The sequence below is a fragment of the Capra hircus genome, chromosome 4 (assembly GCF_001704415.2).
Source record: "Capra hircus breed San Clemente chromosome 4, ASM170441v1, whole genome shotgun sequence".
Lineage (NCBI taxonomy): Eukaryota > Metazoa > Chordata > Mammalia > Artiodactyla > Bovidae > Capra > Capra hircus.
In genome coordinates, this window is record NC_030811.1 from 66,692,111 (window position 1) to 66,715,974 (window position 23,864).

A 23,864-nucleotide genomic window follows, 5' to 3' on the forward strand; every position below is an offset into this window, starting at 1 on the left:
ATTAATAGCAAGCAAAGCTTCAAATAACCCAAATGTCCATCAGTGGGTAAGTGGATACATAAGCATAGTATATCTACATAAATGAAATAATGCATGGTAATTATAAGGAAGAAACCACTGACACATGCAATAATGTAGATGGCTATTAAAATTGTAATGTTAAGCTAAGATATCCCAGACAAAACAGAATAGACAGCGTTTGAATCCATTATGATGAAATCTAGACTAAGGCAAAACTAATTCATCTCAATAGAAATTAGATAGTGGTTGAGGGGGGTTGCAATCAGTGAAGAGGACTAATAGAAAAAGGTTGGAAGTCTTAGATGGTTAAAATATTTTACAGTTTGTTTTGGGTGATAGTTACATATATATATATACACACACATATCAAACTAAGCATGTATAATCTGTGCACTTTATTACATATTAATAATGTATATTAATTTAAAATATGAAAATATCTGATGCTTTAGGGAGGTAGAATAATTCACTTACTTACCCATAGATATGGTAGAAAAAATTCAGACACTACAGATTAGGCACACATTTACCCTTTGGCTGAAGAACAACTCGTGTTTATTTGGGCTGAGAAGCAAACAAACAATTATCCTGAAACATCAGTTTAAGTGCTGGGCACTAAGGCAGTTGCCAAGGCATAAACTCTTTTTTTTTTTTTTGCCTGCATATTGTATTTTACTTTATTTATAATTTTAAAATTATATTTATTTTTAATTGATGATTGCTTTACAGTATTGGCTTGATTTCTGTTATAAGTCAATATGAATTAATCATAGGTGTATGTATGTCCCTTCCCTCTTGAACCTTCCTCCCACCTCCCACCCTTCCCCACCCCTGTAGGTTATTACGGAGCCCCAGTCTGAGTTCCCTGAGTCATACAGCAAGTTTCCACTCCTATCTATTTTACATATGTTAGTGAATATGCTTCCATGCATCTCACTCTCTCCATTGATCTTACTCTCTCCTTCGTCTCCCCTGCCCTTGTCTGTAGGTCTGTTCTCTATGTCTGTGTCTCTGTTTCTGTCCAGCATATATATTCATCAGTACCATCTTTCTAGATTCCATATATATGCATTAATATACAATATTTGTTTTTCTGTATATTTGTATAATAGGCTCTTGGTTCATACATCTCATTAGAACTAACTCAAATGCATTCCTTTTCATGGCTGAGCAGTATTCCATTGTATGTATGTACCACAGTTTCTTTTTCCATTCATCTGTTTAAGGACATCTAGGTTGCTTCCATGTCCTATGCATGCTTTCTAAGTCACTTCAGTCATATCCAACTCTTTGTGACCCTATAGACTGTAGCCTGCCAGGCTCCTTTGTCCATGGGATTCTCCAGGCAAGAATACTGGAGAGGATTGCCATGCCGTCCTCCAGGGAATCTTCCCTACCCAGGGAGCAGATCCAGGTCTCATGTCTCCTGCATTGGCAGGTGGGCTCTTTACCACTAGCCCCACTGGGAAGCTATTGTAAATAGTGCTGCAATGAAAATTGAGGTACATGTGTCTTTTTCAGTTTTGGTTTCCTCAGAGTATATGCCTAGAAGTGATATTGCTGGGTCACTTGGTAAGCTCTTTCTTTATAGTTCTGAATAGTGTTCTTTTGTACTCTGCAGGTTTAGGGAAAAAAACAAACATGTTAAATTATTGTGTTCTCTACTGCTTCATTACAAATTACCCCAAAACTTATTGGCTTAAAACAACATCCATTTATTATCTCATAGTTTGTGTGAGAAATGAATCTAGGGCAAGGCTTAGCTGGGTTCTCTGCTTCAGAGTCTCTCACTGGCTGAAATCACTGTGTCAGTTTGGGCTATAGGCTCATCTGAAGGCTTAATGGGGGGCAGAACTACTTCTAAGGTCACTCATCATTTTTTACAGAATTCAGATGTTCAAGGGCTGCTGGCTGGGGACCACTTTGTTTCTTGTCATAGTAGGGAGAGAAAAATACTGAGCGAGAAAGAGGGAGAAATTCTAGCAAGATGGAATTTTCAGGCTTTGCAACCTAATCATGGAAGGGGTATAGCATCGCTTTTGCCTTATTGTGCTGATTGCAAGCAAATCAGTAGCTCCAGGCCACATTCAAGGAAAGGGACTACATAGGAGGTGAGGATCACTGAAGGTCATCTTAGATTGCTCCCTGCCAAGATATTTACTAATGTGTCTAGTATAGGAGGTACTACTCCTTGGAAGAAAAGTTATGACCAACCTAGATAGTATATTCAAAAGCAGAGACATGACTTTGCTGACTAAGGTCCGTCTAGTCAAGGCTATGGTTTTTCCTGTGGTCATGTATGGATGTGAGAGTTGGACTGTGAAGAAGGCTGAGCGCCGAAGGATTGATGCTTTTGAACTGTGGTGTTGGAGAAGACTCTTGAGAGTCCCTTGGACTGCAAGGAGATCCAACCAGTCCATTCTGAAGGAGATCAGCCCTGGGATTTCTTTGGAAGGAATGATGCTAAAGCTGAAGCTCCAGTACTTTGGCCACCTCATGTGAAGAGCTGACTCATTGGAAAAGACTCTGATGCTGGGAGGGATTGGGGGCAGGAGGAGAAGGGGATGAGTGGGGATGAGATGGCTGGATGGCATCACGGACTCGATGGACTTGAGTCTGAGTGAACTCCGGGAGATGGTAATGGACAGGGAGGCCTGGCGTGCTGCGATTCATGGGGTCGCAAAGAGTCAGACACAACTGAGCGACTGAACTGAACTGAAGTATAAGGTACTATTTTATAGAAAGTTGTATTTTGTGGTCTTCAGTATGCATGTAATATTATTTAATAATATTGAGAAATTCATGTGATATTAAGCATAAAATATAACAATCTGTGAATATACTTTCATAATATATAGTTCTAAAGGCATAATATAAGCATTGACGACGAAGTAAGCTTTCAAAGTTATAAATTATTAAATTTTTATTATACTTTGTAAACTATTAATTGGTTTAAATAATTATTTTGATTCAGTTTCCTAGTCAACTGATCATTTTCAGAGATATGAATTTGGGCCTGGTATAATACTTTTTATAATATGGTAACTATAACATATTGTTTAAACAACTGATTACTTATTGGCTTGATATTTTAATGATAGAACTCATCTTAAATTATCAAAAATAATTATTAGACTTTAAAGTGGCTTTCTAAAATAATGATTTTTAAAAATGTATTAAGCATACCACTATTTTCATTCACTAAAATAGCTAGGGAAACAAAATTATTTGAAAATATTTCTAGTATCAGAAAAAATATCTCTTTTATGCAGTATTTTGAAATTACCATTGATCTACTAAATATACTAAACTACATGCACAAGATATATTAAAAAGTTTATTGATATATTTGAATCAAACTTTTGTATCATACATAATTCTGGTTGCAAGATTCTTATTGAGGTTATCACTTTTAGGAGAACTTTTAACAAACGAAAAGAATGAAGTTAAGCATTCCGTCTTCCTTAAAATATGCAATTTTTAATGTATTTGTTGCCCTGGGTCAAAGGCCACTAGGGAAATATTTCAAACTGCTGATTGTTTTACTTTAGTTTTCATCTTTCTCTTGGATTATGGTTTCAAATTCTCTAATCAAAAGTCTCTTTCGTCCTTGTCCCATTGTCTATCCTGATTAGGGTGAGGGGCTGGGGAACAGAGGTGACTTCTTGATTTAAGGACCTTTCAATCATGGAAAGCATGACTTTAGCAGGGTCAAAGAAGCGAATGATTTTGTTTCTTTATGCTGATCTAAACGTCAGAATTATAATCTGAGGAAATGCCAGAAAAACATCTGCTTCATAGAGTACACTAAAAGCCTGTGACTGTGTGGATCACAACAAACTGTGGAAAATTCTTAGAGATGGGAATACCAGACCACCATATCTGTCTCCTGAGAAACCTTTATGCAGGTCAAGAAGCAACAGTTAGAAGTGGACATGAAACAATGGACTGGGTCATAATTGGAAAAGGAATATGTGAAGCTGTATAATGTCACCCTGCTTATTTAACTTATGTGCAGAGTACATCATGCAAAATGCCAGGCTAGATGAATCGCAAGCAGGAATCAAGATTGCCCGGAGAAATATCAACAACCTCAGATATGCAAATGATACCACTCTAATGGCAGAAAGCAAGAGGAACTAAAGACCCTCTTAATGAGGGTGATAGAGGAGAGTGAAAAAGCTGGCTTAAAACTCAACCTTCAAAAAACTAAGATCATGGTATTTGGTCCCATCACTTCATGGCAAATAGATGGGGAAAAAGTGGAAACAGTGACAGAATTTATTTTCTTGGGCTCCAAAATCACTGCAGATGGTGATTGCAGCCATGAAATTAAAAAACACTTGCTCCTTGGAAGAAAAGCTATGACAAACCTAGACAGCGTATTAAAAAGTAGAGACATCACTTTGCCGACAAAGATTCATACGGTCAAAGCTATGGTTTTTCAAATAGTCATGCGTGGATGTGAGAGGTGGACGATGAAGAAGGCTGAGCACCGAAGAACTGATGCTTTCAAACTGTGTTGCTGAAAAAGACTCTTTGAAAATCCCTTGGGCAGCTAGGAGATCAAACCAGTCAATCCTAAAGGAAATTAATCCTGAATATTCATTGGAAGGACTGATGCTGAATCTTGAATCTCCAGTAACTTGGCTAGGTGATGTGAAGAGCCAACTCACTGGAAAAGACCCTGATGCTGGGAAAGATTGATGGCAGGAGAAGATGTGGGCAATAGAAAATGAGATGGTTGGATGGCATCACTGACACAATGGATGTGACTTTGAGCAAACTCTGGGAGATAGTGAGGGACAGGGAAGCCTGGTGTGCTAGTCCATGGGGTCACAAAGAGTTGGACATGACTTTGCAACTGAACAATACAAAAAATAAAATGACTCTTATAGCTTAGTTTATTTTTTTAAGGTAGCTTTCCTTACTTTGGGAATTATGCTTAGTTTGTTTTTGTTGTTGTTTTTTGTTTTTTTAATGGTTCTTAAATAGTGATGCTGAGAAAATCCTAGAGTCTCTTCAAGGATTTATTTATACAGAAAGAAAAAAATGGTCCTAAGAAGTTGCTTCTTCCTAGTTGAAGATATTCACGTCCTTGTATGAAAAAAGCTTAGTATCTGTAATGCTAAATGATCACAATGTCCATCAACTAATATCTAAGAAAGAGCACTCTGGGACTCAATGCAGGCTAAATGAAATATTGTAATGTTATTCCAGCAATTTTAAGTGTCATTATTTCCATTTGTGATGGCTTTTTTCAGCCTCATCTTTCTTGTCTTGGCCTTGATTATGTTTTATATGATTCAGAGATTTCCTTTTATTTTGAAACAATTTTGTAATCATATCTTTTATAAATACCATTTTTTATTTGTTTGAAAAAATTGTTTTATTTTTGTTTTAAAAAGTAGCTTAGTGGAATTTCCAAGTACCACTTTCTTGATTATGGAGAGACCCAAGAGATAACTCTTCAAAGTCTAAGAAGTAAAGACTCTAAGATAAAAAGACAGATGATACCAAAGGACTCCATTCAATGTCATGTCCCAGTAACACTATGGGGCAATATTTTGCTACTGTTGGTGGCATTGGCAATGCAGTTTTTTGTGTAAATAAAAGTGAGGCTTCTAAGCATATTCTTTGGTGTGTGTGGCAGTGAAGTGTATTTTTTTTTAATTTATTAGGATATAGTTGATTTATATATTGTGTTTCACGTATGCAGCAGTGTGAATCAATTATGCATATATTGACTCTTTTTTAGATTTTTTTCTGATGTCGGCTATTATATAGCATCGAGTGGAGCTTTCTGTGCTGTCCATGTTAGGTGGGTTTCTTCCAGCACCACAGAGCCAATAGCATGTGGCTTCAATATATTTCAAATGGGTTTCTGTTTGCTCACCTAGGAAAATTTAATAAACAGTGTCATTTTTAGAGAGGAGAACACTTAGTCTAGAAACGCTCTAACAGAATTCTAAAATGAAGTAAAAGTTTCTGGAATGTATAAATGAAATCCTATTTTTTTTTAATAGACATGCATGTTATAAGAAATACAATAGAACAGATATAAGGTTTGGAGTTCTCTGAATGCCCACTTCACCTTCTCCTGTATCTCTGCACTTGCTACTTCCTTTCTCTTTTCTCCCCACTTTTCTATCTGGTTAAGTCCTTCTCATCAAGACTCTTCTCCAAACTCACTTCATTTTTCAAACTCTTAGGGTTGGGTTTGGTTCTGCCTCATGTGTCCTGTCATAGGGCCCAATTCCCACTTCATAGTATGAATCCAATTATATTGTCATTGTCTCTTTACTTGATTCTTTCCCTTATGCTGCTTTTAAATTCTTTTAGAGCAGGGGCAATTCTGTGCCCTTCTTACATACCCGTAGCATTCTGCTGTTCTTCACTAAACCATTATTTGTACTTAGATACTTACATGTGTGTTCGTTTGACTAATGTCTCCCAGTCCCTAGACTAAACTTTGTGAAGACTAGGACACATGTGTTTTACTTTCATTTTATTTCTGTGTTTAGTAGAATATTTGACATTTATAGTTGATCCAACAAGAAATGCTGCCAGGACCTAATGGGAGACTTGGGGTTGAGTTTATATTCAGTACTTATCTGATGATAATTACATGCAGATTTCAATTATAGCCTGAGCTTTTCAACTTACTATTGACACTTAATCATTCTTCATTGAACTGCTAACAGTGTTTCCTTAGTTTTATAGAGTAGTGATTATAATATAATCAATACATACTATACAGGGTATCCCTACGATAAAATTGATAGATGGGTGGTAAAGAATGTATGAATTTTGAAGGACTTGGTACATGATAGTCATTATAATTAATGCTAAGAGATGGGCTATACCTGTAGAGGTATTGAAGTGGACATACATCAACCTGGAAAAGGTTTTTGATAACAGGGCTGATTCCCTTCAGGAATTTAGAGTAGATTGCTTTTCCCTTTGATAATGAGAGAACGGCAAACATCAGATAATTAGTAGTACACTGGGCCTCAGTTCAGTTCAGTTCAGTTGCTCAGTCGTGTCCGACTCTTTGCGACCCTATGAGTCTCAGCACACCAGGCCTCCCTGTCCATCACCAACTCCCGAAGTTCACTCAGACTCACGTCCATCAAGTCAGTGATGCCATCCAGCCATCTCATCCTCTGTTGTCCCCTTCTCCTCCTGCCCCCAATCCCTCCCAGCATCAGAGTCTTTTCCAATTAGTCAGCTCTTCACATGAGGTGGCCAAAGTACTGGAGCTTCAGCTTTAGCATCATTCCTTCCAAAGAAATCCCAGGGCTGATCTCCTTCAGAATGGACTGGTTGGATCTCCTTGCAGTCCAAGGGACTCTCAAGAGTCTTCTCCAACACCACAGTTCAAAAGCATCAATCCTTCGGCACTCAGCCTTCTTCACAGTCCAACTCTCACATCCATACATGACCACAGGAAAAACCATAGCCTTGACTAGACAGACCTTGGTCGGCAAAGTAATGTCTCTGCTTTTCAATATGCTACCTAGGTTGGTCATAACTTTTCTTCCAAGGAGTAAGCGTCTTTTAATTTCATGGCTGCAGTCACCATCTGCAGTAATTTTGGAGCCCCCCAAATAAAGTCTGACACTGTTTCCACTGTTTCCCCATCTATTTCCCATGAAGTGATGGGACCGGATGCCATGATCTTCGTTTTCTGAATGTTGAGCTTTAAGCCAAATTTTTCACTCTCCTCTTTCACTTTCATCAAGAGGCTTTTTAGTTCTTCTTTACTTTCTGCCATAAGGGTGGTGTCATCTGCATATCTGAGGTTACTGATATTTCTCCCAGCAATTTTGATTCCAGCTTGTGTTTCTTCCAGTCCAGCGTTTCTCATGATGTACTAGAGAGCTTCAATTTCACTTTTCCTGAAGACAAATTTACTAGTTTCCTGTGGCTGCTGTAACAAAACATCCCAGATTTGGTGACTTAAAACAATAAACATTTATTCTCATAGTTTCAGAGTCTAGTACTCTGAAACCAAGGTGTTAACAGGACTGTACTTCTTCTGGAGGCTCAGGGTGAGCATCTGGGCCATGACTCTTTCAGTATCTGGTAATTACCAGCTTTCTTAGCTTGTATCCACCTTCCTCCTATCCCTGCACTTGTCTTTGTAGTGCCTTCTCTTACCTGTGCATCTAAGGACACTTGCTATATTAGGTAGAAGTCTCCTTAAAAAAAAAAAAAAAAAAAAAAAAAAAAGCAGAACCAATAGGAGATATATATGACTTATTGCAAAGTACTGGATGGAGGCTGAGAAGTCCCAGGACCTACCATTTGCATGATGGAGAACCAGGAAAGCATGTGGTGTATTTTGAAGCCTTGAGAGACAGAGAGCCAAGGGCACAGATTCTAGTTTGAGACAGAAATCTTGAGAACTTGGAGTGCCGAGTGTGACAGATTGATGGTCTAACTCAAACAGTTGGGCGGGGCGCAAATCCAACCTTCCTCTGCCTTTTGTTCTATTTAGGCCCTGAAAGGCTCAGATGATGAATGTCCACACTGGGGAAGCTCATCCGCTTTGATCAGTCCACTAATTCAAATGCTCATCTCTTCTGGAAACACTGTCGCAGACATGTGCGTGTGTCTGTGTCTAACTTCTTTGCGACTTCAGTCGTGTCCAACTCTTTGTGCACATCTCTTAGGTCTCCTGCATTGGCAGGTGGGTGCTTTACCACTGGTGCCACCTGGGAAGCCCAAGTAATGTGGCCATCCTTTGGCTTAGTCAAGTTGACACCCAAAAGTGAAATATCACACTTGCTGTTGACATGAGGGCCAACATTGATGATCCAGAATGATCTCTTAATTGCCGAATACTTTCTGCAAACACCCTTTAACCAAAATGATGTATCATGCACAGTTCAGTTCAGTCACTCAGTCGTGTCCAACTCTTTGCAACCCCATGAATCACAGCACACCAGGCCTCCCTGTCCATCACCAACTCCCTGAGTTCACTCAGACTCACGTCCATCGAGTCAGTGATGCCGTCCAGCCATCTCATCCTCTGTCGTCCCCTTCTCCTCCTGCCCCCAGTCCCTCCCAGCATCAAAGTCTTTTCCAATGAGTCAACTCTTCGCATGAGGTGGCCAAAGTACTGGAGTTTCAGCTTTAGCATCATTCCTTCCAAAGAAATCCCAGGGCTGATCTCCTTCAGAATGGACTGGTATCATGCACAGGCTCTGGGAATTAGAATGTAGACGTATCTTTCTAGGGGCCAGTACTAGCAGACTACAACAGTCTATATGAGAATGAGTAAGAAAACATGGCTTCGTATAAGTGGGCTGTTGTAACCAAAGTGTTCTGGTGTTGCTGACTTTTAACACAGATAAATTAGGTAATTGTCTCTAGTGATTTTAGTGATATATGTAAGACACCTCTTTCAATATATACCCTAGAACATGGTCATTTCTTGTTATTTTATTACATTGCCTGATAATGAGACTTGCTTGAATTTTTGTTTAGTAGATTATTATTATTGCCATTTATTTATAATTCATTTATTTATTAATTATTGGCAGTAATAGTTGTCATGGATTTGGACCTCTAGAGTTGAGTTTGTCAGCACCTTTGTAGATGGCACAGTATCATGGTCTGTGCAAGTCCCCTTTCTTGTGTGTGGGCTCTGCTGTTTATATTTGCGTGTTCTCTCTGATTCCTAGTCTTCACTCCTTTCCTTCCCCTCATTATTATTCTAAGATGTTTATGTAAATCTTTATTCTTGGATGTATTGTTATAAACTGTGCTCTATTGTTTTGTGTGTGCATGCTCAGTTGCTAAGTTGTGTCCAGCGTTCCGCAGCCCCGTGGACTGTGGCCCATCAGGCTCTTCTGTCCATGGGATTTTCCAGGCAAGAATACTGGAGTGGGTTGCCATGCCCTCCTCCAGAGAATATTCCTGACCCAGGGATCAAACCCAGATCTCTTGCATTGCAGGCATATTCTTTACTACTGAGCCGCTGGGGAAGCCCCTGTTTTGTGTATACATATTTTTAATTATTAATTGGTGCCACACTAAAATTACCTTCTTTTTTTGCTTAATATGATGTCTTAAAGATCCATTTAGTGGCTAACATGTGCATATATACCTGTTTCTTCTAATAACTCATGCTCTGCATCCACTCTGTAAACTTCCTGCTCTCCTAGGGATGACTGCCCAGGGGGACTCCAACTCTTTGCCACCTAAATAACACGGCCACAAATAACCCAGTTCCCCTTGTGAACCTGGATACATTTCAGACGATTGTAAACATGGAAACAGGCTTGCTGCTCCTAAATTAGGGTGACTGTGAGTTATTATTATCTTTGTGTTTAAGGCTGGAAACCTGGGGTAACAAGAGAATCCAAGTGCCTGAGGAGGAGGGACTGTTCAAACTAGGAGAGGAAAGAATAATTGGAGTTGCAAGAATATTCAGCAAAACTTTGCCTTTTTCCCAAAGTGAATTAAAGGTCCGAGGATTGAATGGAAAATATAATTGATCTGCAATCCTGCATTTTTTATTTAGTGTCTATTTCTTAATAGAAAATTTGGAGAAATATAGGCATTGATTTAAATCCCAGAGTCAAAAGTTCCTCTCTTTACCTGAGGCTATAAATGAATTTAGGGGCTGTGGTGACAAAAAGAAATCCTCATCTTCTCCATTATTTCACATATCTTTGTCAGAGTCATCAGGCTAAAGTTATCCCTAATTGCAGTTTCAGCATATCTGTCATCATTTTCGAGGGCCTCTTGTGTTTACTGCTTTTCCACAATATCTGGTATATCCAGGTTCACTGTTTATGTACCTTATTGTCTGCTGCATATGATAAAAAACACATCTTCATCTCTGCCTTCAGTCCACTTGTTCTTATCTGACATGTGTCACTGTCTCCCTTAACCTCTTGGTCCAGTCCTTCAGAAAGCACGCTGGAAAGTACCCTGACAGCAAGGAAATACCCAAAGGCCAATGCCCCAGGCCAGAGGAGTCAGATAACTGAAAGGGACACTAACTGAGAGCTCAGAGGGAAGGACAAGTCAAGCTAATCCAGCAACAGGAGATTCTGTGCCACGTCCTTTGGTCACACATTTACTACAGAAAACCTTTGGAACTCCTGAATAAAAGATCAGATATGCCCTAGCTTCGCCATCACTTAGAAGTGATGGATTCATTTACACAGCTTATCCGGATAATCAATCAGAACAAGAAGCCTGGGTGTTTAGAAGCTGAGTAATTTTTAACTTCTCGGGGGCTTTCACATTTCTCTGCCTTGTGGGCGTTATCTCTTTAGTCTGGAATTCCCTAAGCTGTTTGACAGGCAGACTTTTACTCATCAGCAGTACTCAGCTTGGTATCATCTTTCTGAAACAACCTGGCTCTCCCCACCCACACCCAACAAGTTAGGTGCTGCTACCTCGTGTTCCTGCTGTGCAGTAAATTACTGATTTACTGCCTCTCCCCCTCTGCTCCCTGCCCCTGTCTCTTCCCTGACACATTCTGAGCTTTGGGTCTTTCTTCTGTCTTTGAAATTCTGATGCCCAGCATATGATTTGACATATAGTAAAGTCTCAGTATATATTTGTTGAACTTAATGAACTTTATGTCTTGTTTTCTTTCTTTCTTTCTATTTTTTGGCCACCTGGCATGCAGGATCTTAGTTCCCCAACCAGGAAATTGAACCTGTGCCTACGTTGGAAGCACCATGTGTTAACCACTGGACTACCAGGGAAATCCTGAACTTTACGTCTTTATATTTCTTTAAATGTTAAATGAAGGAGTTGGGCCTGTGAGTAGTTTTCAGATGTTCAAATGTTTCAAATGTGGGTAGTTTTAAAGTGGAAGAACCAGTTTTCTCATTAAACATTTAAAGGAGGAACCCATGTGTTCTGGGGGAGTGGCAGGGGGAAAGAAAGTACTCTACTTGAAGTAATGATGGGATTCCAGAAACCTGTCCACTTGACCTCTCCTCTTCAAACAGAGCACCAGGAGATGGAGAAATACAGTTACAACAAATTGGCCTAGAATCATGATTGCTCATTTCCCTGGCAGCTTTAAAAAAATGTAATTCTGTGAAAGTTATTCTTTCAAGTAGCAACATTTTTTTTTTTTTTATGTGAAATTTTTTTTTGGTGGAATTTTTCCTAAAACGTAGAAATACTGACCTGCCTCCTTAAAAAACAGAATGCAGCACTAACGTAACTGAACCTTTCCTTAATGACTCAGGCCCTCATTAGGAGCCGTCCCTGCTTCACTGAGCTGAATTCACAAAGGCGTTGTTATGACGTATTTATTTCCCTGTATCTTCCCTGTCTGTCAGCTGTCATTTCTTCTGCTGTCACTTTTTCTGACCTAATAGCTCCCTGAGCTAAGCTCTTTTTCTCAAAGCCCCTGTGCTCTACATTTTCTGTGAGGTTAAACAATAGAAAATAAAGTTTGTTGAAAAGTATGTGTGCACACACACACAAAAATAAATAAAATAATAGAATCTGAGAAAGTCAGTGGCTGTTGTGTTGGCACTACGTGAAGGTCATGGAGGTTACTGGAGGTACTAAGAGACTTGGGGTTAATTTCTGGTTTCTCTGTCCTGGGTTTGGGGATTACTGAAGTCATGCTTCTACCTAAATGAGGTAGTTATATTTGTTTTCTAGAGAAAATTAACCTTGGTACAGTTTGGGTGAATGTACTGTTGAATGTACAAATCATTTTTAAATCAAGTAAAAATGTGGTGCAGTGGTAAAGAGTCTGCCTGCCAAGCAGCCAAGCAGGAGACCAGGGTTCACCTCCTGGTTTGGGAAGCTGCCCTGGAGTAGGCTATGGCAACCTGCTCCAGTATTCTTACCTGTAAATTCCCACGGACAGAGGAGCCTGGCAGGCAACAGTCCTTGGGGTAACAAGTAAGCACACACACACACACACACACAATAAAATACTTTTAAGCAAAAACCCCTAATTTATATTTATTTATAAATTATACATACTTCTGTACTAATACATATATAAGCTTTAAAACATACTTGAGAATTGAAATTACAAATGATGACATAAGAGCAAATATGAATTCTCATTGTGTTTCCTCCTCACGTTCAGGAGAATTGTCTTGTGTGCCCCCCGGGAAGCACAACTGTACATCTAGTTGTAGACCTTTGGCTAAGGTAGCTATGTAAAAGCATTGACTTTGTTAGGCAGATAGGCCTCTAGCCAGCTGAAAAGTAATTTAAGTAATAAAGCTTTTCAATACATTAAATCTTATTTTTAAAAAATCTCCAGAACCTGTTTGCCTAGAATATAATAGTTGTGCAAGAAATGTCTGAATGTTGACTGGGCGATGAAGCTCTGGCAGTCCATTAGAATGCTTTAAAAACTCCTTTAATTAGTTCATTTCTTTCGCTCAGCTCATGTCAGATATCTTTCACAATGTGTTTACATATCATCACATCATCATGAGTGTGTACATCACTAGGCAGGAATGGTTGTAAGGTACCGCTGGAATGCTCAATGGTTGTAAGGCACATTGGGATTTCAGTGGCTTTGAGTCAGGGCTAGGGTATTTAATTTCAGTGGAAGGCCAGTCCCCAGGGAACCAGGATGTATCAGGATGTGTGTGTGCGCTAAGTTGCTTCAGCCGTGTCTGACACTGTGTGACCTTCTGGACTGTAGCCCACCAGGCTCTTCTGTCCATGGGACTCTCCAGGCAAGACTACTGGAGTGAATTGCCATGCCTTCCTCCAGGGGATCTTCCCAACTCAAGGGTCAAACACATGTCTCTTAAATCTCCTGCATTGGCAGGCAGGTTCTTTACCACTAGCACCACCTGGGAAGCCCATGACCATAGTATGAGACATGATAAAATCTGTTTAATAAAGATATTATGTGATATTCCCTGAGGCATTTGGGCTGGTGGAGGGGCACAGACAGTAATAGTACTAAATAAAATGATGATTCTCAAAGCTCATCAGGTAAGTCTTCTGGCATTGGGAAGGGGGTGGAGAATGGGGAAGGGGTTAGTAAGGACCCATTTGGATTGAGTTTCAGGGCTTAGCTGTGGTGTAGGCCTTCTGTTCTTACACAGCATGCTTACCTTGGGTGCTTACGACCTTCTTGCTGGTAAAGTACCATCTGTGTGCTTGTATTCCAAACACCTATCCAGCAACCTACTGCATGGTTCCAATTAGCCATTTCACAGGTTTCTCAGACACTACATCATCCACATGACTAATTTAGCAGCTCTTCCTCCAAACATGCTTCTCCCGAATGTTTCCATCTCTGTAGGTAATATTGTCCCCCATCCACCAAGATGCAGAAAACTGCAAGTTACTCTTGATTCCTGTAGTTTCTGTATCCTTTATCTCAGCCATTCCTACTGCTATCATCATCCCTCATGTTTACTTGGACTTCTGAGCCACAATCTCAGTGCCTCCAAATCATTTTACTTATTATTCCAGAGTGGCTTTTATAAATAGAAATTTGGAAAGTATATCCTCCTTTTTCAAAGTTGATTAAGACCTCTGTTCTTCTCTTCAGCTCCATCCCCCATTTCTCTCCCTTGCATTGGGTTATCCTCTTCCACTGAACTTTTTTCAGGTTTTCAGTGAAGCTAGGCCGTCCTCAAACCTCTGCATGCCCATACACACTGCCTGGAGCAATTGTTTCTCTTGTTGGTTTCTTCTGGTAGCAGCAGAGACATACCTTTTCCAGAAACATTTTCCTGATCCTAGACTAGACTGTATTTCCCTGCAACAAAGTACTACCATGGGATTCCAGAACTTCTTTGTTGTCCCAATCAGCAGCTGTTATTAAGTGGTTATATATCCATATTTCCTTCTAGACTGTGAGCTTCATTGAAGGCAGTGGCCACATTGATTATCTTCACCCATGACAGTGCTCCCCCCCCATACATATTACTGAATAAAAGAATGAGAGGATAAGGGCACTGTAGTGCTCATTAGGAACTAAGCTAAGTATTGAGACAGATGACTGAACAAATAGAGCAAGGGACTGGTAAGTGGACTGTCTGATGAACACTGAGGAGTCCACACTCAGTTCCTGGGTGTCAAACACAAGGCTTATGGAGGAAGACCTGAGTTTACCTAAAGGCATAAGATAGACTTTCAGTTAGACTTGAACTGTAAATCCTAGCAGTGTAAGCCTGACAAGGTACTGAAAGGGCTGATGTAAGAAGTCTTTGAGATAGCTTGTGTATAGACTGCACATGTATACCAGGCATGGTTACCTGTTATTTTGATGTGGCCCTTGTGACATCATTATGCCAAGTTCAACATTACTCAGTAACATGCTTCTGCTAATAATAATAGTTAATATTTTGAGTATTTTCCTCATATCTGATAATCTCCTGAAAATTATCTTATTTAGTCCTTATGGGACCTATGAAGGGGTACCTTATTATTCTCATTTGTGAGGCAACCAAGACATAGAGAGGTTGACTGACTTACTCAAAGTCTTACTGAGCAAGATACAGTATTGGACTGTTCTGGTGATTCTACCACATAGAGTCTCCTCTGTTCCTAATATTTTTATTTGAATTTCTTTCCCATTAAAGGGTAAGGTGTTTAAATTCAATTCAAGGAGTTTTTATTGAAACACCTACCGTGTTTGCAACATTAAGTACTGTGTGAAATTAAATTAACAAATATTTATCACTGACTATGACTTTCTAGAAGAGTGCTATAATTTCATAAGTATTCATGGAGTTTAACACCTTAATGAGGGTATTTTTTAAAAGGCAGAGAAATAAATAAAATAGGGATAGAATAGAATCTAGATACCAAGTTTCCTCAGTGTTTGCTCTCTAATGGTAATGCAGTTGCCCTCAGAATTGATCTGTTTGCATCAAGTGGATTTCAAACAGTCCAGGCCTCCAGACAAATTTTTCAGTTAAGGTACTTTTACACACACCATTCCTGAAATCTCTAAACTTAAAAATAATAAAAGCATTTATTAGTCATAGGTTATTGGGCAGAATGTCATCCGCCTTTTGGGGCAGAATATGGTTTTGATAACTGTCATCAGAAATTTCAAAGACAATTTTTCAGGTTTAATTGAAAGTAAGTTTGGCTATACTGATTGTTTATAGGCAAGTAATACGTCTTCTTAATCAACTGGAACCAATTCCAGTTGGTTTCTTGAAGAGATGAAATTCCTGGGATATTATTGCTACCCCTAGAAGGAAGATGTGTCCAACGTGTATCTTTTCCAATTTTTATAACATTACTGTAAATTACTCTTGTCCTAAAGAGTTAGGGAATGAATTTATTCTAGCTGTCTACAAATTTTGCATTTCACTCTCGACGAATAAAGAGCAATAGTTATCTGAAGTACACTGTATCTGCAAATTATTTTATAGATGTTATTCTTGGCTCATCAGATTAAACTGCAATCAGAACATCTTCTTTATAAATGGAGAGTTGTCAGCTTTTTACTTCTGACCACAAATTTATCTCCCCACAGAAGTCATCTGTGGAGGAGATACTTGCCCTGATATAGCTGCGGTTTGAGACCAGGGCCAGAGCATCCTCAAGGGTGTCACCCTTTTCCTGGATGCCTCTTGAGTCTTCTTGCAGCTGCAACAGGTTTTTCCTGTCTGGGATCCTGTTTGACCAACATAAACAAAGAACTGAAAAACAGAATAAAGACTTCTTCAGAGCCAGAGATGAAGAGATTAACCGCTCTGCTAGGGGTCAGGGTTTCAAAACTGCTCTTTCTGTATTCTATCAGGAAAGTGATACTTTTTCATTTGGCATTGTCCACCCTGAAGGCTTCTACTTCCTTCAAGGCATTCCCATAATGTCAGTGGGTCTGGGTCTGGAGTGGGGAGAGGGATGAGGTGACTCTCTGAGTGGGGGGCACTCTTGGGCAGCCAGGGAATAGCCAACTCCCTCCTTCCCCCGGGAAGACACTCCCACCCCACCCCGCCCAGCGCCAACCCTGTAGGGCTTTGGCCTCCTGACCCAGACAGAGCCAGGCGCGAGGCACCCAGAGGCCGAGCCTGGGTCGCACCGCCCCCAGCCTCGGGGCAGAGAGCCAAGAGTTCAAGGCCTCTCTGATCCGGATATGATGAAAAGGCGCCACAGAGCGAGAAGTGTTTCTGGAGTGCAGGAGTGGTGGAAGGGGGAAAGAGAGGCAAAGGGGAAGAGTCCCCTCGGAGGGGAACCGGCCGGGATGAGCTGACTGTAAAGAGGGGGCGGAGAGCACGGAGTCAGAGGAGCGGCTGCTGCCGTTGCCGCCACTGAGGTGTCTGCTGAGCGGGACGGAGGCTGGGAGGGACACCCAGAGGCGGCTGCCTGCCGTCAAGCCACCGCGACCTGCGGCCCCTGCCGGAGCCTCGCTAACTTTCCGAGGCGGAAGAGGAGGAGGAGGAGGAGGAAAGGGCTTTGAGTGTGTTGGGGGGATGCCGAGGTAGGTGGCGATGCTCTTGGCGGGAGGAGGAGGGGTCTGATCCCCTCCCCGAGCTGCTCCCAAATCAGATCTCCCTTCCAGCGCCTCCCCCTTGAGTGCCCCCCTTCTGTCTGCTAGGACTCACTGCTGTCAACTTGCTGGGTAACAGTTTTCCTCCCGGGTTTCAAATCAAAACTTCCCCGGGGTGGGGTTTGGGGAAGGGAAGCAGAGGGGGAGGGAATGTCCCGCAGGGGTGGTGTGCTCTTCTCTCAAAACATTTTTTTTTTTTCCAATCCTCGCCAGAAGCATTCAGTTCCCAGCACCCAACACCTCCCAGCCCCTGGTGCATCGACCCCGAAAGGCGGCGAGCTAGGCGAAGGCGCGGCGAGGGCTCAGTGGAGCGGCCCATGTCCGGCGCGGGCGAAGCCCTGGCTCCCGGGCCCCAGCGCGGGGCTGAGGCTGGCGGTGGCCGGCTGGGCGCCCCAGCCCAGGGTGAGTGCCGCTTGCAAGTTTGCAAGCTCCTTTGTCACTGTTGCATTTTAAAATGTGTTCGCACATTTACCGCTTGGAATCTGTGTGTGGGGAATTGGTGCAAGGACTGAGCCTACCTCGTCGTAGTGAACTTTTGCATAGTTAGCATTATTCAATCAAGTTCTCCGGGATCGCAGCCTCAGATCAACAACCGGATAAGAGGGCGGGATCCGCTGATCTCTCCACTCCCCCTTCTTTGGCTGCCGAGAAACTGGATGTGTACAGGATCACTACTTTCTTAAACATATGCATTTCAGGGCCCAAGACCCAACAGTGTGGGCTCCGAAGCGCTTCCCCACCACTTAAGTTCTGTGTCTTCAGCAGATCCAGGACTGCCGCTGCTTTTTGAGAAACCTGCACTCTCCCTTCATCTTTCTATTTCTTGTGGGCTCCTCTGCAGCTTTGATAATCCAGGTTTCTGTGACCAATTGCTTTGGAATGGCTCATGCATATGCTTTCAATAACTGTTTTTGTTTTGAAATAAACAGGCTTCAAAAGAAATGTTTTCCAAGAATGAATTAGCTCTTTGTGTTCATCCAAGTTATAAACAAATACAGTCTGTAAAAAAAAAAAAAAAGTACTCCTGTTCCTGGGGAACTTCCACAAGAAGCTTATACACAAGTCAGACAGGATCTTCTCTTGAAGGTAACATACTTCATGTTGGCCACAGAGAGAAAGGATCTTAATCCTATGTATCTTCCTCTTAGTGTGACTCTGTTTTAAAGGGTTCTGACTCATATAAACTAAATAATTTTCCAAGGTTCAGAAACCTATTTTTAAATCTTGATTTCAAACCTGATACCCTCCCAGCCCCCCAGCCTTAAGAATAATGTCATGAGCTTCTTGGGATTCTTTTTGTTAAAGCAGTAAAAAGTGGAAGAGAAGTTAATGTTGAACCCACATTAGGTAAAAGCAGAAAACATCCATGGCTAAATTAAAATGTCCTGGCATTCAAAGGCTGTTAAATTGAATTATGTTTATCGTTGTTTTTTTGCTTCTAAACAGTGAGTCATTTTTTCTAAATAGAGAAAATCAGAACTAGAATGATAAACATGTTTTCCCAGAAGCAGCCCATGTTCTGCACATTATATTGCCAAGGCAATTGTTTTCTTGTCATTAGGCATGTCCTCAGTAGTCATATGGGCTCCTTGATGGGTTGTTCAGGTTCACACTTGAGCTGTTAATCACTAGTGTTAACAAATGCTTATGTCAAAAATCAAGCTCAAACACACTAGAAAAACAATTGACTTAGAACTAACGATATCTGCAATGTCCAACTTTAAAAATATACATTTTAAAGTCAGTAGGAGTTGCAGTGATACCTAATCCATCTGTGCAGATGTAATGATGTAAGGTATTGCATGATATGTTTTTAGGAAGCCACCCTCTAGAATGTTCTGAAGAAAACTGTGGACTGCATGTAACACATTATCAGTGTGGAAACTCTTGGATTATTTTTTACCTGAAATTGACTCAGCCTCAGCAGCATTTTTGTTTGGGTTTTTATATAAGTCTACTTTGACTTGCCACATCCTTTAAATAGGCATCAATTTAATTGTGAATGTAATATAAAGTTAAGTTTTTTACAAAAGAAAATCTTCAGAATCTTCTTAAAAGGTTGTATCTCAAACAAGCAGATCTCATAAACTGGAGGAAAAAAGTTTTGGATCAGGTGGGCAGGGAGAAAATTGTATGAAGCTGCCATGGTTAGGGTGGTTTTGTTGGTAAAGATGCTAGTGAAGAAACTTTGCCTGCAGGCCACACTTCTCTAAACTCTTTCTCGAGTTCTTTCATCCTCGTCCTTCTGTCCTTGGAATCTTGATCATCTTTTCAGAAGAATAATTGAATAATACTCTGGTAAGATATGGCTGCTTAGTTAATAGAAACCTAATTTTAAAGCTTTATGTATTAAAATCAGTGAGAAAAATGGAATGTTCTATGAAAGTTAGTAGAAAATGCCTTTTCATGAAGGAGAAGGATGAAATCAAGTCTTCCCCTGCAAACAAAATTAAATATATATGTGTGTTAATATACATATGCATATATGGGTATGTTAATATGCATTTGCATATATATATGTGTGTGTGTATGTAAAGACATAAAACCTGTTCATGTATTGCTGTGTTGTGAGGAGCTATGTGTACTACTAACTGAAGGCATAAAAAGTTAAAGTTGAAAATAAATTTGGGGGGTCTGTAGTCTGAACTCCCCATCAAATCTAGGATTTCTTTCTGCATTTTTTCAGGTGGTTAAGTGCCTACAGTGCAGCACATTCTGCTTATCAGCATTCATATTGATAGTTATGCAAGGTTTTCATGTTGAGAGCAAGGTCTCTCTCTTGACAACTTCTCCCCTTTGGCTGTGATTCTTCTCCAAGCACAGTTTTGTTGCTCTGAAAGCATTAAAAATCTTATTTGTGCATTTTGAAAATTGTTACAGACAAGGATATAAGCTCATATGCCCCTGCTGTCAGAAGGAACCGGGATGGGTGTGGGAAGATAGGGAGCAGTGGGGACTGAGGACCCCTGGAGAGCTCTGGGCCCAGGAGGCAGCGCTTCTCAGTCCAGCTCACTATTGCCACTTGGGTTTAATATCTTCCAGTATTTCAAGAGATACTGGAAATATGGATTTTTATGTATCATCACTCCCTTTTAAAAGTTGGCAGCTAATTAAATCCAATTTTTGTCCAGGCCAAACAAAACAACCACACCTGCAGGCTGGAAATGGCTCCAAAGCAGCTGATTTGTGATTTCTGTTACGGAAACTAGAAAGTAAATTTAAACCTATTTAAATTTAAATAGTTTTAAATGTGATTTAAAACTATTTCCCTATTTATGGTGAACTTCTGAAAGACTGACTTGATTGATCTTCTCACGCGTGAAGGGTAGTTTGCGCTAAACTTCTTTTTGTTTTAAAAGAGAATGGATCTTGTAAGCATGGTTCATCTAATTGTCATTTTTTTCTTTTTTGGGTCAAGCATCTTAAAATTCATTGTGCTATCAACCTTGGTAGGCATTTGCTTTTTTGTGCACAGTTATTAGAATCCATATGGTTAAAAGGAAGTCGCTCAGTCGTGTCCAGTGCGACCTCATGGACTGTAGCCCACCAGGCTCCTCCATCCATGGGATTCTCCAGGCAAGAGAACTGGAGTGGGTTGCCATTTCCTTCTCCATGGTTAAAAGAGCCTTTTAATTAAATGCTTCCATGTTTGCTACTTGTAACTAGAAGGATCTTTAGAAATAACTTAGTCTATTTGACTCACTTTCTAGAAGGGATGTCCAAAGAACTTAAGTGACTTGTCCAGGGTCTCATACATAGTCAGTAGAATCCAGGATAGAAACATAAATTGTAAAATATATGTCATTATGATAAATGTGGGTTAAAGTAGACAATCAGTAGAACTTTTTTCCTACAGATGGGTGAATTGAAAATAATCAGCTTTGGATACTGTGAATCACTTTGTCTGTTCTGGTCCTTGAATCCCCCCTCCCTCCCCCATTGCATTTGCCAAGATTTAGACTGCTGGACTGTGTGCTGGAATATTCTTTAATGTGATAATGTGTGATTTAATGCACTCTTCTCTCTTGGGAGAGTCCTCTGAGACTATTAGGCGGACTTTTCATAGCAGGATGCAAAATGCCAGTAAAGTTAATTAAAAATAATTTAAAATAGAAGCTAGGGAGAAAATCTTCAAGTTGAAATTACATAAGAAGAGCTTTGACTTAGAAGCTTAGCTGACTTGTCAGGAATTTATAGTGGCTAATCAGATTTCCTTTATGGGAAGCCTGTTTATTTCAATTTATACCACATATGCTCGTAATATCCATATTCTTTGACTTTTACCATATCGTTTTATCCTTTAAGAATGGCATTTCTCAGAGTATGTCATCTTTGGGCACCTTCTGGCTTTGGTCCTCAATCAGGGACGAAGTGCCTTGCGGGAGACATTTGGTAACTTCTGGAAACATGTTTGGTATGGCAGGTGGGTGCTCCTGGGATGCAGTGGGTAGAGGCCAGGGAGAACACTGTATACAATGCACACAATATGGTAGCCCCTCACAACAAAGGATTATCTGGCCTGGAATAACGATTGTGTTGAGATGCTATTCTAGTCTCTCAAGGCTACCGACATCTTTGGCTCCACTCTAGACTTACAGAATCAGAATCTGGAGAGTAAGACTCAAGAATCTGCATTTTTGACAATCTCCAGGTGCTCTTTATCTCTAGTTGAGAATCATTGTTTTTACAGGCTTTTGATTTTTAAAAAGTCTTTTTGTTTTTTATAGAAAGCCTTAAAAAAAATCTTGAGAACGTCACAAGTTCCAAACTTTAAATCATATCACTTCATGTGTACTGTCTCTTAGAGCTCGCCAGCATTTTTATCCCATATCCCAATTAGTGAACTGAGCTGAACTGAGGCCTGAGTCTTAATCCTCAAAAAAGTTTCCTGTCAAGATTATGTATACTATTGTACAAATATATGTGAATATTAGAAAATAAATATATAAATACACATTGAAAAGAATGAGATAAAAATAGATCTTTTAATACTTTGTTCTACTGCCTCAGTAGATATCTTTGTCCCGTCATCCTGGACTTCTCTCTAGGGATTTCAGCGTTTTTATGGAATAATAAGGAAAGAAGTCCCTAATTTTCACATGATCTGTATTCACTTGTAAGTTGGATTTTTGAAATCTGGATTATCCTTTCTCATAGAAACAGAATGATAAATTATGTTTAGCTCAATAATCTCAATAATATGGTTGAAAATTTTATTAAATGTTATTATAGAGAACATACTCTTAATGATACTGGCAACCACATACAGGTAATTAAGAAAAAGGTAAGTGAAACATTCTCAGTACAGGTGCTTTAGAGAATAGGCTTAACTGGAAAACTATAAGAAACCTTGTCTAGATCTGGAAGAGGATTTGGGGGCATTTCAAGCACTGTAGACCTTATGCTCCAAATCCTTTTTCACTTAAAAAAACTAATGTTCATTTTGTAAGTTTAGAGAAATGCAAGCCTTATCAGCTTGACATAGTCGTGTTCCCTCTGCTAAGAAAAGGAAATCAAATGCAGAAGAGAAGGAGTAACTGGGAGAAACCTAAGAAGGGAGGGAGGAAGGAAGTGGTTAAATGATTATGACTATAAATTTAAGAAAATGTTTGGAGAGCTTAAATTGTTTGAGCTGAGAACTGCAAATAAAGTTCTAAGGGACACTGCAGGATGAACTGAGCTGGATGGGACTGTGTTAAGGAAGGAGATGATGGCACAAAATCTTGAGATAGGCAGGGAGCACTGTTGACTTTGAAGTAGGTTCTAGTACATATTTGTGGAATAAATGATTGGGTTAAATGGAGGGCTTGGTTGCTGTCCAGAACAAGTGTGAGTCATGGCAGCAAATGGCAAAGAATAGAAATAGTTTGGGGGTCAGGATGGAGGATAGGAATAGGGAAAGCATTTATTAATATACGTTGTGTTTGTAATTCAGGGTAATTTCATAGCAATTTTCTTCCCTGCCATACCCTTTCTGTTTGTCCTCACATTGTTTATTTCTGCCTTACTCAGGTGCTCTGTGAATGTTCTGTTTTATTTATATATATTTATATATATATATATATACATACACAATATATATAAATAGAGATGATGCTTTGTGACAGATACAGAGAGAAAAATATTGATGAATGAAATATGGGGCTTGCAGTATATTGGAGAAATACATTTACACATACTTATAAAGAAGATGGAAAGATGCTATAGAGACACACAAAGAAAATGATGGCAAACAACATGGGAGAGAGGTAGCATCTCTATCTGGGGCATTTGGAAAACTCAAAACTTATGACTTGAGTTGGACCAAGAATCATGGTCAAACTCCACAAGGTTTGTGGAGATAAATATGAAGAGC

General features: G+C 40.0%; 1 protein-coding gene across 4 annotated transcripts in view; it reads left to right on the forward strand.

Moving 5' to 3' along the window:
- The window catches only part of MDFIC (MyoD family inhibitor domain containing), a 96,658-nt gene continuing 89,774 nt past the window's right edge, over positions 16,981-23,864 (forward strand). For 2 of the 4 annotated variants that reach the window (XM_018047180.1, XM_018047183.1), the window contains exons 1-2: positions 16,981-17,440; positions 17,723-17,911. In XM_018047180.1, the coding sequence (XP_017902669.1) occupies positions 17,827-17,911 (85 nt within the window). In that variant the 5' untranslated portion in view covers positions 16,981-17,440; positions 17,723-17,826. Of the gene's footprint in view, positions 17,441-17,528; positions 17,582-17,722; positions 17,912-23,864 lie in introns of those variants that run through there. The other 2 variants (XM_018047181.1, XM_018047182.1) reach the window with 2 other exon arrangements.